Source organism: Pecten maximus, chromosome 14 (assembly GCF_902652985.1).
Source record: "Pecten maximus chromosome 14, xPecMax1.1, whole genome shotgun sequence".
Taxonomy (NCBI): domain Eukaryota; kingdom Metazoa; phylum Mollusca; class Bivalvia; order Pectinida; family Pectinidae; genus Pecten; species Pecten maximus.
The window spans coordinates 36,024,346-36,039,119 of NC_047028.1; the positions used below are offsets into that span (position 1 = coordinate 36,024,346).

Here is a 14,774-nt window from a genome sequence, read left to right on the forward strand (position 1 = left end):
AGGACACCTCTATATAACACAGTATAACCTGTCCTTAAGACACCTCTATATAACACAGTATAACCTGTCCTTAAGGACAACTCTATATAACACAGTCGAACCTGTCCTTAAGGACACCTCTATATAACACAGTATAACCTGTCCTTAAGGACACCTCTATATAATACAGTACAACCTGTCCTTAAGGACACCTCTATAGCACAGTATAACCTGTCCTTAAGGACACCTCTATATAACACAGTCGAACCTGTCCTTAAGGACACCTCTATATAACACAGTATAACCTGTCCTTTAGGACACCTCTATAACACAGTATAACCCGTTCTTTATGACACCTCTATAACACAGTATAACCTGTCCTTAAGGACACCTCTATATAACACAGTATAACCTGTCCTTAAGGACACCTCTATAACACAGTATAACCTGTCCTTAAAGACACCTCTATAACACAGCATAACCTGTCCTTTAGGACACCTTTATATAACACAGTATAACCTGCCCTTAAGGACACCTCTATATAACACAGTATAACCTGTCCTTAAGGACACCTCTATATAACACAGTATAACCTGTCCTTAAGGACAACTCTATATAACACAGTCGAACCTGTCCTTAAGGACACCTCTATAACACAGTCGAACCTGTCCTTAAGGACACCTCTATAACACAGTATAACTCGTTCTTTATGACACCTCTATAACACAGTATAACCTGTCCTTAAGGACACCTCTATATAACACAGTATAACCTGTCCTTAAGGACACCTATATATAACACAGTATAACCTGTCCTTAAAGACACCTCTATAACACAGCATAACCTGTCCTTTAGGACACCTCTATATAACACAGTATAACCTGTCCTTAAAGACACCTCTATATAACACAGTATAACCTGTCCTTAAGGACAACTCTATATAACACAGTCGAACCTGTCCTTAAGGACACCTCTATATAACACAGTATAACCTGTCCTTAAGGACACCTCTATATAATACAGTACAACCTGTCCTTAAGGACACCTCTATAGCACAGTATAACCTGTCCTTAAGGACACCTCTATATAACACAGTCGAACCTGTCCTTAAGGACACCTCTATATAACACAGTATAACCTGTCCTTTAGGACACCTCTATAACACAGTATAACCCGTTCTTTATGACACCTCTATAACACAGTATAACCTGTCCTTAAGGACACCTCTATATAACACAGTATAACTTGTCCTTAAGGACACCTCTATAACACAGTATAACCTGTCCTTGATGACACCTCTATATAACACAGTATAACCTGTCCTTAAGGACACCTCTATATAACACAGTATAACCCGTCCTTAAGGACACCTCTATATAACACAGTACAACCTGTCCTTAAGGACACCTCTATATAACACAGTCGACCCCGTCCATTAGGACACCTCTATATAACACAGTATAACCTGTCCTTAAGGACACCTCTATAACACAGTCGAACCTGTCCTTAAGGACACCTCTATAACACAGTCGAACCTGTCCTTTAGGACACCTCTATAACACAGTATAACCTGTCCTTAGGACACCTCTATATAACACAGTATAACCTGTCCTTAAGGACACCTCTATATAACACAGTATAACCTGTCCTTAAGGACACCTCTATATAACACAGTATAACCCTGTCCTTTAGGATACCTCTATATAACACAGTCGACCCTGTCCTTAAGGACACCTCTATATAACACAGTCTAACCTGTCCTTAAGGACACCTCTATATAACACAGTATAACCTGTCCTTAAGGACACCTCTATAACACAGTCGAACCTGTCCTTAAGGACACCTCTATATAACACAGTCGAACCTGTCCTTAGGACACCTCTATATAACACAGTATAACCTGTCCTTAAGGACACCTCTATAACACAGTATAACCTGTCCTTAGGACACCTCTATATAACACAGTATAACCTGTCCTTAAGGACACCTCTATATAACACAGTATAACCTGTCCTTAAGGACACCTCTATAACACAGTATAACCTGTCCTTAAGGACACCTCTATATAACACAGTATAACCTGTCCTTAAGGACACCTCTATAACACAGTATAACCTGTCCTTAAGGACACCTCTATATAACACAGTCGAACCTGTCCTTAAGGACACCTCTATATAACACAGTCGAACCTGTCCTTAGGACACCTCTATATAACACAGTATAACCTGTCCTTAGGACACCTCTATAACACAGTATAACCTGTCCTTAAGGACACCTCTATATAACACAGTATAACCTGTCCTTAAGGACACCTCTATAACACAGTATAACCTGTCCTTAGGACACCTCTATATAACACAGTATAACCTGTCCTTAAGGACACCTCTATATAACACAGTATAACCTGTCCTTAAGGACACCTCTATATAACACAGTATAACCTGTCCTTAAGGACACCTCTATATAACACAGTATAACCTGTCCTTAAGGACACCTCTATATAACACAGTCGAACCTGTCCTTAAGGACACCTCTATATAACACAGTATAACCTGTCCTTTAGGACACCTCTATAACACAGTATAACCCTGTCCTTTAGGACACCTCTATAACACAGTATAACCTGTCCTTAAGGACACCTCTATATAACACAGTATAACCTGTCCTTAAGGACACCTCTATAACACAGTATAACCTGTCCTTGAGGACACCTCTATATAACACAGTATAACCTGTCCTTAAGGACACCTCTATATAACACAGTATAACCTGTCCTTAAGGACACCTCTATATAACACAGTATAACCTGTCCTTAAGGACACCTCTATATAACACAGTATAACCTGTCATTAAGGACACCTCTATATAACACAGTATAACCTGTCATTAAGGACACCTCTATAACACAGTCGAACCTGTCCTTAAGGACACCTCTATAACACAGTCGAACCTGTCCTTTAGGACACCTCTATAACAAAGTCTAACCTGTCCTTTAGGACACCTCTATATAACACAGTATAACCTGTCCTTAAGGACACTCCTATATAACACAGTATAACCTGTCCTTAAGGACACCTCTATATAACACAGTATAACCCGTCCTTTAGGATACCTCTATATAACACAGTCGACCCCGTCCTTAAGGACACCTCTATATAACATAGTCGACCCCGTCCTTAAGGACACCTCTATATAACACAGTTTAACCTGTCCTTAAGGACACCTCTATAACACAGTCGAACCTGTCCTTAAGGACACCTCTATATAACACAGTCGAACCTGTCCTTTAGGACACCTCTATATAACACAGTCGAACCTGTCCTTTAGGACACCTCTATAACACAGCATATACTGTCCTTTAGGACACCTCTATATAACACAGTATAACCTGTCCTTAAGAACACCCCTATATAACACAGTATAACCTGTCCTTAAGGACACCTCTATAACACAGTATAACCTGTCCTTAAGGACACCTCTATATAACACAGTATAACCTGTCCTTAAGGACACCTCTATAACACAGTATAACCTGTCCTTAAGGACACCTCTATATAACACAGTCGAACCTGTCCTTAAGGACAACTCTATATAACACAGTCGAACCTGTCCTTTAGGACACCTCTATAACACAGTATAACCCGTTCTTTATGACACCTCTATAACACAGTATAACCTGTCCTTAAGGACACCTCTATATAACACAGTATAACTTGTCCTTAAGGACACCTCTATAACACAGTATAACCTGTCCTTGATGACACCTCTATATAACACAGTATAACCTGTCCTGAAGGACACCTCTATATAACACAGTATAACCCGTCCTTAAGGACACCTCTATATAACACAGTACAACCTGTCCTTAAGGACACCTCTATATAACACAGTGTAACCTGTCCTTAAGGACACCTCTATATAACACAGTACAACCTGTCCTTAAGGACACCTCTATATAACACAGTCGACCCTGTCCTTAAGGACACCTCTATATAACACAGTATAACCTGTCCTTAAGGACACCTCTATATAACACAGTCGAACCTGTCCTTTAGGACACCTCTATAACACAGCATAACCTGTCCTTTAGGAAACATCTATATAACACAGTATAACCTGTCCTTAAGGACACCTCTATAAAACACAGTATAACCTGTCCTTAAGGACACCTCTATAACACAGCATAACCTGTCCTTTAGGACACCTCTATATAACACAGTATAACCTGTCCTTAAGGACACCTCTATATACACAGTATAACCTGTCCTTAAGGACACCTCTATATAACACAGTATAACCTGTCCTTAGGACACCTCTATATAACACAGTATCACCTGTCCTTAAGGACACCTCTATAACACAGTATAACATGTCCTTTAGGACACCTCTATATAACACAGTATAACCTGTCCTTAAGGACACCTCTATAACACAGTATAACCTGTCCTTAAGGACACCTCTATATAACACAGTATAACCTGTCCTTTAGGACACCTCTATATAACACAGTCGACCCCGTCCTTAAGGACACCTCTATATAACACAGTATAACCTGTCCTTAAGGACACCTCTATATAACACAGTATAACCTGTCCTTAAGGACACCTCTATATAATACAGTATAACCTGTCCTTTAGGACACCTCTATATAACACAGTCGAACCTGTCATTCAGGGAACCTCTGTAAAATAAACCCCATTTAAAGTAGGTCACCTATTACTAGTTTATTTACGTAGAGTTTCGACAATTTCTCTTCGGTCTACAGCCATAGCGAGAAAGTGTTCCATCAGTTTAAATATGTCATTACTAAAATGAACTCTGTAATTTTCGGCGTATTAATAAAGGCAGTCGAGGCCTGGGTATCATACTGTATGGCCTATAGAGAATCCATTATTTGTCCGGTTTTAACAAGTGTCTGGATTATACAGGTGTTCACTTTAAACAGGTGTTCAGTTAGTAAAGATGTCCTGTTTATACAGGTATCCGGTTTAAAAGTATCGAGCCCACAACGAATGATCACAATGGAGATTTTACGTTAAATGGTACTTCAGCAGACGTTTATAAATTATTTGTATATCATGATAATAGGTAAAATGCGTTGTTTTTGGTAATGTCACTGACCCTCGTCCGCTAGAATCTAGAGGTTTTATTGACATTTAAATCAACTTTTGTAGCTCGATACCTGGATCACAATACTGTACGGACGTGAAAATCTATGCACATGGCTATCAAATTTATAACTAATATCTATTAGGCTGGATTTCGTTTCTTATACTAAGCATTAAAACATAAGATACGAGATCGCGAAACTTAGACCAAATTAAGCTAACAAAGACTGTGTGAATTTAGATCAACATACGACATTCAACATTCAAAAAAAATATCTTATGCGTTTTCACTGCCCACAAGGAAACTTTTGAATGTTCAGTGGCTCGACATACGACATACCACATTAAAATTTTGAATGTTCAGTGGCTCGACATACGACACACCACATTAAAATTTTGAATGTTAAGCTATATAATCGTGAATTGTAGTCCTCATTGAAGCACCGTATAACATCACTAGATAATTAAAGTTAATCATCAATTTTATAGTTTTGTTTCTGACACATCTTTATCATAAGGTTTCTTTTCAGTAAGACAGGCTTTCTTCCTTGATAATAATATTAATTGACTGTAACAGATACTCTATACGCCTTCTCTTCACTTTGTCACAGACATAACTAAAACACTAATCCACATTGGTCCCTACTAGCCCGTGTGGGTGACGAGACACATACAAATGTATTATAGAACAAGCTGATATGATATCGTGTTAATATCAGTGCTGTTTACATGTGGACGGCATCGTACCCGGACCTCCAGAAAGATAAAAATAGATAGCAGCGGGACGCCTGACTCATATTCAGCTGACAAGGTATTGTCTACTATCTATTTACCTGCTGTCTACGTGAAATGTTCATTTATAAACCTGATACCCGATACACTTCCGCATCATAAGACCAGATATATTGGCGTATCAAATCACGGGTTTGGAAATAAAATCAGAGTTAAGCCGTAAAATATTATCGTCTCCCTAAATAAGGAAGTATAATATGTTGAAAATTCGTAAACAGTTTATTGATAGTAAACAATAAATCGTAATTGATAATTAACATTTAAAAGGCTGATTATTATTACAGAAGAATACATGTAGTAAATAAGTAAGAAAACTGTTATGCAAATAACCTAATACAATCATGCTGTAGGTTTTTTATTTCATTTTTATTGAGTCATAAAATCAAGCTTCATAAAATGACTGTAAATCGATCGATGACATGACACTGTTATGTGTAATGTAAACCGTGTTATCATTTCGTTCCTTGGACGCCTCCCTACATTTGTGATAGCTGACCGATTAAATCGGCACAGCTTAAGTGTTAGATAGATTCTGCTAGATTTTACGGATCATTGGAGCAAATGTATTCTAAACATACATCGCAGTTTTACAACAACACCGATTAAGTAATTGTTACGACGAACAACACAAAGAAATGTGCTAGTGATATTTTTCTTATTATTTGTCAACTTTTTCAAAAAGTAGGCGACCCACCCCAGATACAAAAGGAAATTCATGTCATATCTATAGTGTTCCGTTAGGGCCAAATTTCCAATATCGCTCCTTCGCTCCTTCGACCTAAACGCGAAGGAGCGAAAACACGATGGCGACGGAGTGAAAACATGATGGCGAAGGAGCGAAGGAGCGAAAACACGATGGCGAAGAAGCGAAGTTCAATCGCTCCTTCGCCATCGTGTTTTCGCTCCTTCGCTCCTTCACTTCTTTCCATCGCTTCTTCGCTCATTCGCTTTTTGGCTTCTTCGTCATCGTGTTTTCGCTCCTTCGCCATCGTGTTTTTGCTCCTTCGCCATCGTGGTTTCGCTCCTTCGCTCCTTCACTTTTTTTCCATCGCTCCTTCGCCATCGTGTTTTCGCTCCTTCGCTTCTTCGCTTCTTCGCTCCTTCGCCATCGTGTTTTCGCTCCTTCGCTCCTTCGCTCCTTCGCGTTTAGGTCGAAGTAGCGAAGGAGTGAAATTGGAAATTTGGCCCTAACGGAACACCGTACATATCTGTTATCTAGGAGAGTCACCTTAGACATCTCGGTAAAATATTTTCCTGGTCCCCACACTACGGACGTTTTAAATTTCTCAGACAGGAACTCGAAAGGATTTGAACAAACGTGGAAATGGACAAGTCACCTCCATACCCCCCTACCCAGCCGGGGTACCCGTCACCCCCTCAGCAGGGCTACCCACAGGCCCCTCCTCCCCAACAGGGCTACCCACAGGCCCCTCCTCCCCAACAGGGCTACCCCCAACAGGGGGCACCCCCTCCCTACAGCCAACCACCACAACAGCAACACTCAGGTGAGTTTTGATATATATATATTGTTTACTTGTCTGTACTGTCGTTTTTACTACTTGACACTTATCTATTTCTAGTAATACGCATCCAACGAACATTTGTTTGTTAGGATCCAGTACCTGTATTGTACCTACCGTCGTTATTACTTACTAGACCCTATATACTTATATACATGTACACGTGCGGTCTTGTTTGATGTTTAATGATAGAGAAAAAAAACCAGGGTCGTAAATCTAGATTCTATCTATATCAGTTGAAATGAAAACAGAAGTAGACATGTAGACTTTGAATAAAATGAAACCACTAAAATCTAGATATTGTAAACTAAAGATATACTCAACATGGCCGTGATACTTGATACCATTTTTAAAATGGTATATTGCTGTATCTGTGATAATGATGATGATATAGAATAGTAATGTTCTCTATATGTAATTTTATTCGATAATTTCCAATCTAAACCTTTACAAAACCGACTTCATTGTCTCATTTTAATACACACTATATTAGTGTATATCCTGTCATTTTTAACCTATGTGCTATATTAGCATTGTATGTAGATTCCACTATCATAGTGCTTTAACCATGTTAATTAGTAACACTTGTGTGATGTACAAGTATTCACTATTTAATTACACTTTACGATTACATTTTAAGTTTCATTAACTGTGATAATAACTTATAATTACTTTATTATTTTGTTATACTGTTATCTTGAATTGTAACATGTTTGTATCAATATGATGCAGGGCCATAATGTAAACTAGACATTGTCTAAATATGTAACACTGGATAAATAATAGTATTATTATTATACACTGCTAAATTATATCAGTTGGTCGTTTAAGTGATATCAGTTAGTCGTTTAAGTGGTATACGTTAGTCGTTTAAGTGGTATACGTTAGTCGTTTAAGTGGTATACGTTAGTCGTTTAAGTGGTATACGTTAGTCATTTAAGTGATTTCAGTAAGTCTTTTTAGTGGTACATTGTATAAGTCAGTCGTTTAAGTGATATCAGTTAGTCGTTTAAGTGATATCAGTTAGTTGTTTAAGTGGTATACGTTAGTCGTTTAAGTGGTATACGTTAGTCGTTTAAGCGGTATACGTTAGTCGTTTAAGTGGTATACGTTAGTCGTTTAAGTGATATACGTTAGTCGTTTAAGTGGTATACGTTAGTCGTTTAAGTGGTATACGTTAGTCGTTTAAGTGGTATACGTTAGTCGTTTAAGTGATATCAGTTAGTCGTTTAAGTGGTATACGTTAGTCGTTTAAGTGGTATACATTAGTCGTTTAAGTGGTATACGTTAGTCGTTTAAGTGGTATACGTTAGTCGTTTAAGTGGTATACGTTAGTCGTTTAAGTGGTATACGTTAGTCGTTTAAGTGGTATACGTTAGTCGTTTAAGTGATTTCAGTAAGTCTTTTTAGTGGTACATTGTATTAGTCAGTCGTTTAAGTGATATCAGTTAGTCGTTTAAGTGGTATACGTTAGTCGTTTAAGTGATTTCAGTAAGTCTTTTTAGTGGTACATTGTATTAGTCAGTCGTTTAAGTGGTATACGTTAGTCGTTTAAGTGGTATACGTTAGTCGTTTAAGTGGTATCAGGTAAAAGCGATAAAATGTAAATGGCGTCCAATGCCTGACTTCTATCATTACTGCTTTTTCCTTAAGACACTCTCAAAAGATACTCTCATCAACTGAATATGTCACTAGACTGGCTTGTCATCGTCAGCTATTTTTGTCGTCTGTGTACATGTCTGTCGCAGCAGTAACATTAACAGTGACGTCACAATAGCTTCATGTTCAACATCTCGCCAAATTTGATAATTCTCGCCTCATAGTAACCATGTTTGTACTGAGAAGCCTGTATTATGTCTACTTTTACCTTTTTATTGACTACTTTTACCTTTAACTATGTAGGTGCGACAACGGTGGTAGTAAATGCACCACAGACAACTTTTGGGGCCCCGATCCTCAGGGAAATGTCAGTTAGATGTACCTGTCCACACTGTCGGGCTGACATCATGACGTCAACAACCTACACCTCTGGTAGCATGGTGTGGCTCGCGTTCCTCCTCATGTTTTTTTTCGGGTAATTATTTTTTAATGTATTTAGCCTTGCGCCCACTTGTCCATTCTCAAACTGGCATCAACTGGAAGTTGAACAAAATACAGAAATTCCTAAGATACATGTACATATTTGTGAAGATTTCGTGGAACCTTCTAAGCAACTTATATAAATCCAAGGCCACTATAGCCATTTTCCGTCATCATCTAGCTGTATTTACAAAACATCAAACATACTTCCCGCATTTATTTTCTCAATTGATAATTCACTTAAGTCCGGAATACCACGAGTTTATTACTTACATTTAATATAAATGGAATTAATGAATTTGTGGAAAATTTTATGAAAGTTGATATTTAAAAAAAAAAAAAAACAAATCTTAAATTTTGTTTGATGAATAACTGCAATGTATTCATGTAAACGACGTGTTTAAGTGTTCAGATATATAATACACAACTAACTGATTAATTTGTATTCAGGATTTATCCATTTATTTTTTTATTTCATTTTTTTTTTTTTTTTCTGTACTCAGAGTCAAAAGTTTCTGTTCAGTTGTACAGACATAACATGAAATATCCCTGTTTCAGGATTTATTTATTTATTCATTTAATTATGTATTTATTTTTATTCGTTTATTTTTTTCTGTGCTCAGTGTCAAACGTTCCTGTTCAGTTGTACAGACATAACAAGAAATACCCCTGTATTCAGGATTTATTGTCGACTTGACATGGTGGGACTACACCTCTGTATCAAATTTAAATCAAAATAAATTACACTTTTGTCTCAAGCATTCACTACACACTCGAAACACCGTCCGTTAAAGGGACATAACTCTTACAACACAGATATGATCTTATCCTGTTTAATACAAATAATCATAAATATATATATTTGCATAGGCCTACTTGCGTGTGGCGCAGAGCCGAACGTAAGTCGCTAACTATATACGTACATATATGTAGGTAGAAGATACACACAGCTCATTATATAACACGAAGCTCAGATCTTAAAATAACAATACAATTCACAATTACTATTTAACAATTTCACTGAATACGTGATGGCACAGTCGTTTAATTACTTTTACATAATTTGAATAGTACGTTAATTAATATATTCCATAAGTACGTGTATGTATATAAATATTTCAAATGAAATGACAATTGATGCCCTGTTCACTTATAGCAAATCGCTGAATGTATAATCTACGTAATAAAATACCTTTAACAAATATCACATCATTTAACTAATAATGTACAAGTATTAAGGATACTTTTTAATATTCATTAATTGATATATTTAAATTATAACTTACATGTCTTTGTCATTTCTTTGTCCTCTCTGTAAAAATGTCTGTCTACCCAAATGAATGTATTCCCGCCAAATGACCACATAAAGACAGCAACCACAACCAATTAACCAATCAGAACACGTTATCACACGTAACTTGGTACATTAAGACGTAACACAGCACAGGATATGAACAACACAAACTCCAAAATATCTATGACTACAGAATACAGAATCACACCATAGAATACTACACGGACGGGATTATTGCGTACGTACGGAATCGACGGAAAAAAAGACACGATTGAGTTATATGGTACAGTCTTTTGTCTGTGAACTTATGGGGTGCAACGCACAAGTTTTAATGAGCTATGGACATCACATTTAATTTCCGTTCATTCTGTCGCTAAAAGCACATGCGCAGTGAGATTTAATGATGGATTATGGGAAAAACACAAAATTACATTAAACTTTATCTCCTATAGGCGACGAAGATATTTGAACGGAATGAATCGTTAATTGTATATGGTAGTGAGTACGATTACACGACGGCACGACACAAGTTAAAATACATACAAACTACTTAGCACGCGAATTCCAATATTCCTACTACACCAGAAAAATTCGTGAAACTGAGTTTAGTGCTTAGTCATCGTAATTTTAATTTATTTTTTGTAGATTCTGGCTTTGTTGTTTTATTCCGTTCTGTATGGATGGCTGTAAGGATGTTGTCCACAACTGTCCTAACTGTGGCGGTGTAGTTGGCCGTTACAACCGGATGTAAGGAACCGGATGTAAGGAACCGGATGTAATGAACCGGATGTAATGAACCGGATGTTACGACCGGATGTAAGGAACCGGAAGTTATGACTAGATGTACAGAAGGGACATTGCAAGCTGAGACTAAACTCTCTAAAAACACAACGAAAAATTTGCATTGAGAACAAAATATTTACAATTATAACCTGACTATTTATAAGTATATTTTTACAAAGAACTTTGATCGTCGCTGGCTTGTATCTTGACGTTTGACATTGCTGATACTTATTAACCAAAATCTTTGCTTTATAAGTTCAAGTCTAAAGAAACGAATCCGGATAATTGTTGAGAACAATTGCTGTGTTTTAATTTAGAAAGATGTGTTGTAGCCGTTTGGGTGACGTTTTCAATATGACGGCGTTTTTGTTATGAATATTTCCCTGTAAAATATGTTGATTTATTACGATTGTATGCTTAAAGTAATCTATGTGTTTAAATGATTTTCTAATAAATCAAATTGAAAGAAGTGCAATCTAATTGTTATTTTCTCATGAATCATTTAAGAATACATACGATTATTTTTGACATGTGCCGAAGGATTACAGTGGGGGAAACACGTGACCTGTAACAGATATGGTACACTAAAAGTCGGATAATGGCGGAGGAATGTGCCGACTCGCGGTAAGTTTGATGCTTTTAAACTCATTTACTGTATCTGTATTAACAGTTTAATAAGTGCACGGGACCCGTAACGCTAAACATTAATGGATATACAAAAACGACATCACTATATGCTGTAGTGGTTATTCAAATACCTCTACACAATTTATTGAGAAATGATGTAGAAGAATGGTGTAGGAGTGTTTGCAGTTATTAAATTGTTGATATCGATACAGCAAATGAGTTTAAAAGCATCAAACTTACCGCGAGCTGGCATCTTCGTCCGCCATTATCTGACGTTTAGTGTTCCCATACCTGTTACAGGTCACGTGTTTTTCCCCACTGGATTAATTTATCTTTAACTGCACAGAGAATAGGATTATTTATTTACGTCCCGGAGTCTAAAATATTTGATTATAATAACGGGGCAAAGGGCTGCAGTGTCTCATTCTAAACGGTTCTAGACACCACCGTAAGATTATCAATGGTCGAATGACAACGCTAAGCTCTAGCAATTCAGTGTGAAAAGAGTAAACACTAGCGATTTAACACGACATGACTAAATACTAGCAGCACATATGATTAATCTTAACTCTGTACTCTCGCAATGTCTCGCGATAAAACTAAACCCCTACCAATACCCTAGGAGCAAGTCTGTGACTGTTCTGTTACAAATTAAAACGAGGCAGATTCCGTGAGGCTGCAGTAGCCTCGTTTCCAGACTTTCTTCCCATAATCCTTCCCGATGTTCGTGAGTATTTATTGAGCGATCATAAGTCCAAAGGGGGTCGCGTGCACGCTACATGCGCGCGCCATATCAATTTACTCTGAAACAGCACATTGCCATTACATTATATAATTAAGATTCTTTTGCTACAACTTCTTTTTTTTTTCTTAATTTCGCCGACATTTCTGTGGCTAGATTTTAAACAGTCATAGTCATATATCAATTGATAATCATCTATTTATAGCCGAGACCGATCTGGTCTTAGTTTCCCCCTTTCCTTTACATTTGCATATACGTCACAGCAAATGCATATGGATGTTTGTTAGTGCCCGCTATCAGAGGCGTCTGGTCTAGAGGATGTGCATGACTACATATAATGTTCTTAACATATACACATGTACATTCGTCTGCATCCTGCAGGTTTTCAACTTCGATACCGCCTGTAATAAATAAAACTGCCATATCAAATGAAAATCTAGATAAATATCAATTATAATATACTGTAAACTAGAATATTTTAGCGGATGTGTTTATCTTAGAGCTCATCTTTTTGGGATTTGCAATTAAAAATGAAAATGAAAAAAAAACAAACAAAGAAACAAACAGAAATATGTTTTTCTATAAACACGAATTAATAATTTCGCCAATCTGTGAAAATAAGCCAAAATTTTACCGCGTATTTTAATAATTTTAAATTGAACAAAAATCGTCACAAAGACATAAATCTATATTTTTTGTTAACGTTAAACTCAATAAAAAGTTGAAATTCAAGGTCGTCTTTTAACAGTTTTAAATAGAGCAAAACGAAGTCACAAATAAATGTGTGAAAGAAAATATTTAATCACTGTTTTGGTAGACAATTCATATATAGTGTATGATTATCTAAGTATGCCTTCTAAATAGGTTTTTATGTAGTTTTCAATACATTGTTTAAAAATCAAGTAACTAATCAAAGCTATGCTATTGTTGTTGGGTTTTTTTGTTTTTGTTTTGTTGTTGTTGTTGTTGTTGTTTTATTGTTTTGTTTTGTTGTCTTTTTTGGGGGGGGGGGGGGAGGTTTTTTTTTTTTTTTTTTTTTGTGTGATTTTTTTTACATACAATTGGACATTCTTTGTGATCGGGTATTGTAAAAGGAGACGATGACATCTGTTCTACCCTACACATCAAAACCACCTGTAAATACATATAGACACACTGGTAAAGCAGCATTGTTATTCGCGAAATAAAGAATCCATTGTTTCTCCATTTCTGTGATTATTTTCAAATTTTTCTCATCATGACGCAAGTCTGTATATATAAATTCACATTGTGTCTGCATGAAGCGTGCAGCAGAAAAATTAAATTATAGTTCTGAAATGATAAAAAAAGTCCATTCTTGATATATTTTAATTCCACAGATACTTCTTTTTGAATATAGTATAAAAGTGTCAATGTGGCGCAGTGGTTAATGCTCTCGTCTCTAATTAGGGCGACTAGGGTCTGATCCTTTACCGAATTTGAAAAGTACAAATGTCACCTGACCAACCACGTGCTTTCCCTGGATACATGCATTCCACAGAAAGACTTTCCAAATGCTTTCATCCGTGCCAATAAAACAGATATCCCTGTTAATATCATATGTGAAAAAATACAGGACATGCTCCTTTAATGATATAAATGAAGGCCATAAAGAAATGTCCTTTAAATGATTAATATAAAATGGTGATCTTTAATAGTTGTGAGACATGTTTTAGGCTGGTGTCTTTAAGTGTATATAAGAAAGGATTTAATTATGATGTACATCAGAGTTCATTCATCCTTATCTTTTATAATACACGAAAAATACATACAGATAATAATCGATATAAGTTTTGATACAAAAGCTCCATTTAGAACATGCCCCTTTAACA

General features: G+C 36.6%; 1 protein-coding gene across 2 annotated transcripts; it reads left to right on the forward strand.

Moving 5' to 3' along the window:
• The first annotated feature begins 7,089 nt into the window (after window positions 1-7,089).
• LOC117342385 (cell death-inducing p53-target protein 1 homolog) lies at window positions 7,090-12,030 on the forward strand. 2 transcript variants are annotated; one of them, XM_033904539.1, is made up of 4 exons: window positions 7,090-7,275; window positions 7,306-7,384; window positions 9,302-9,473; window positions 11,418-12,030. In XM_033904539.1, exons 1-4 carry the CDS (start codon window positions 7,204-7,206, stop codon window positions 11,521-11,523), a joined length of 429 nt encoding a protein of 142 aa, XP_033760430.1. In that variant the 5' UTR covers window positions 7,090-7,203; the 3' UTR covers window positions 11,524-12,030. The 2 variants fall into 2 exon arrangements, with proteins under 2 accessions (XP_033760430.1, XP_033760427.1); XM_033904536.1 differs by having other exon boundaries at window positions 7,092-7,384.
• Window positions 12,031-14,774: the final 2,744 nt, after the last annotated feature.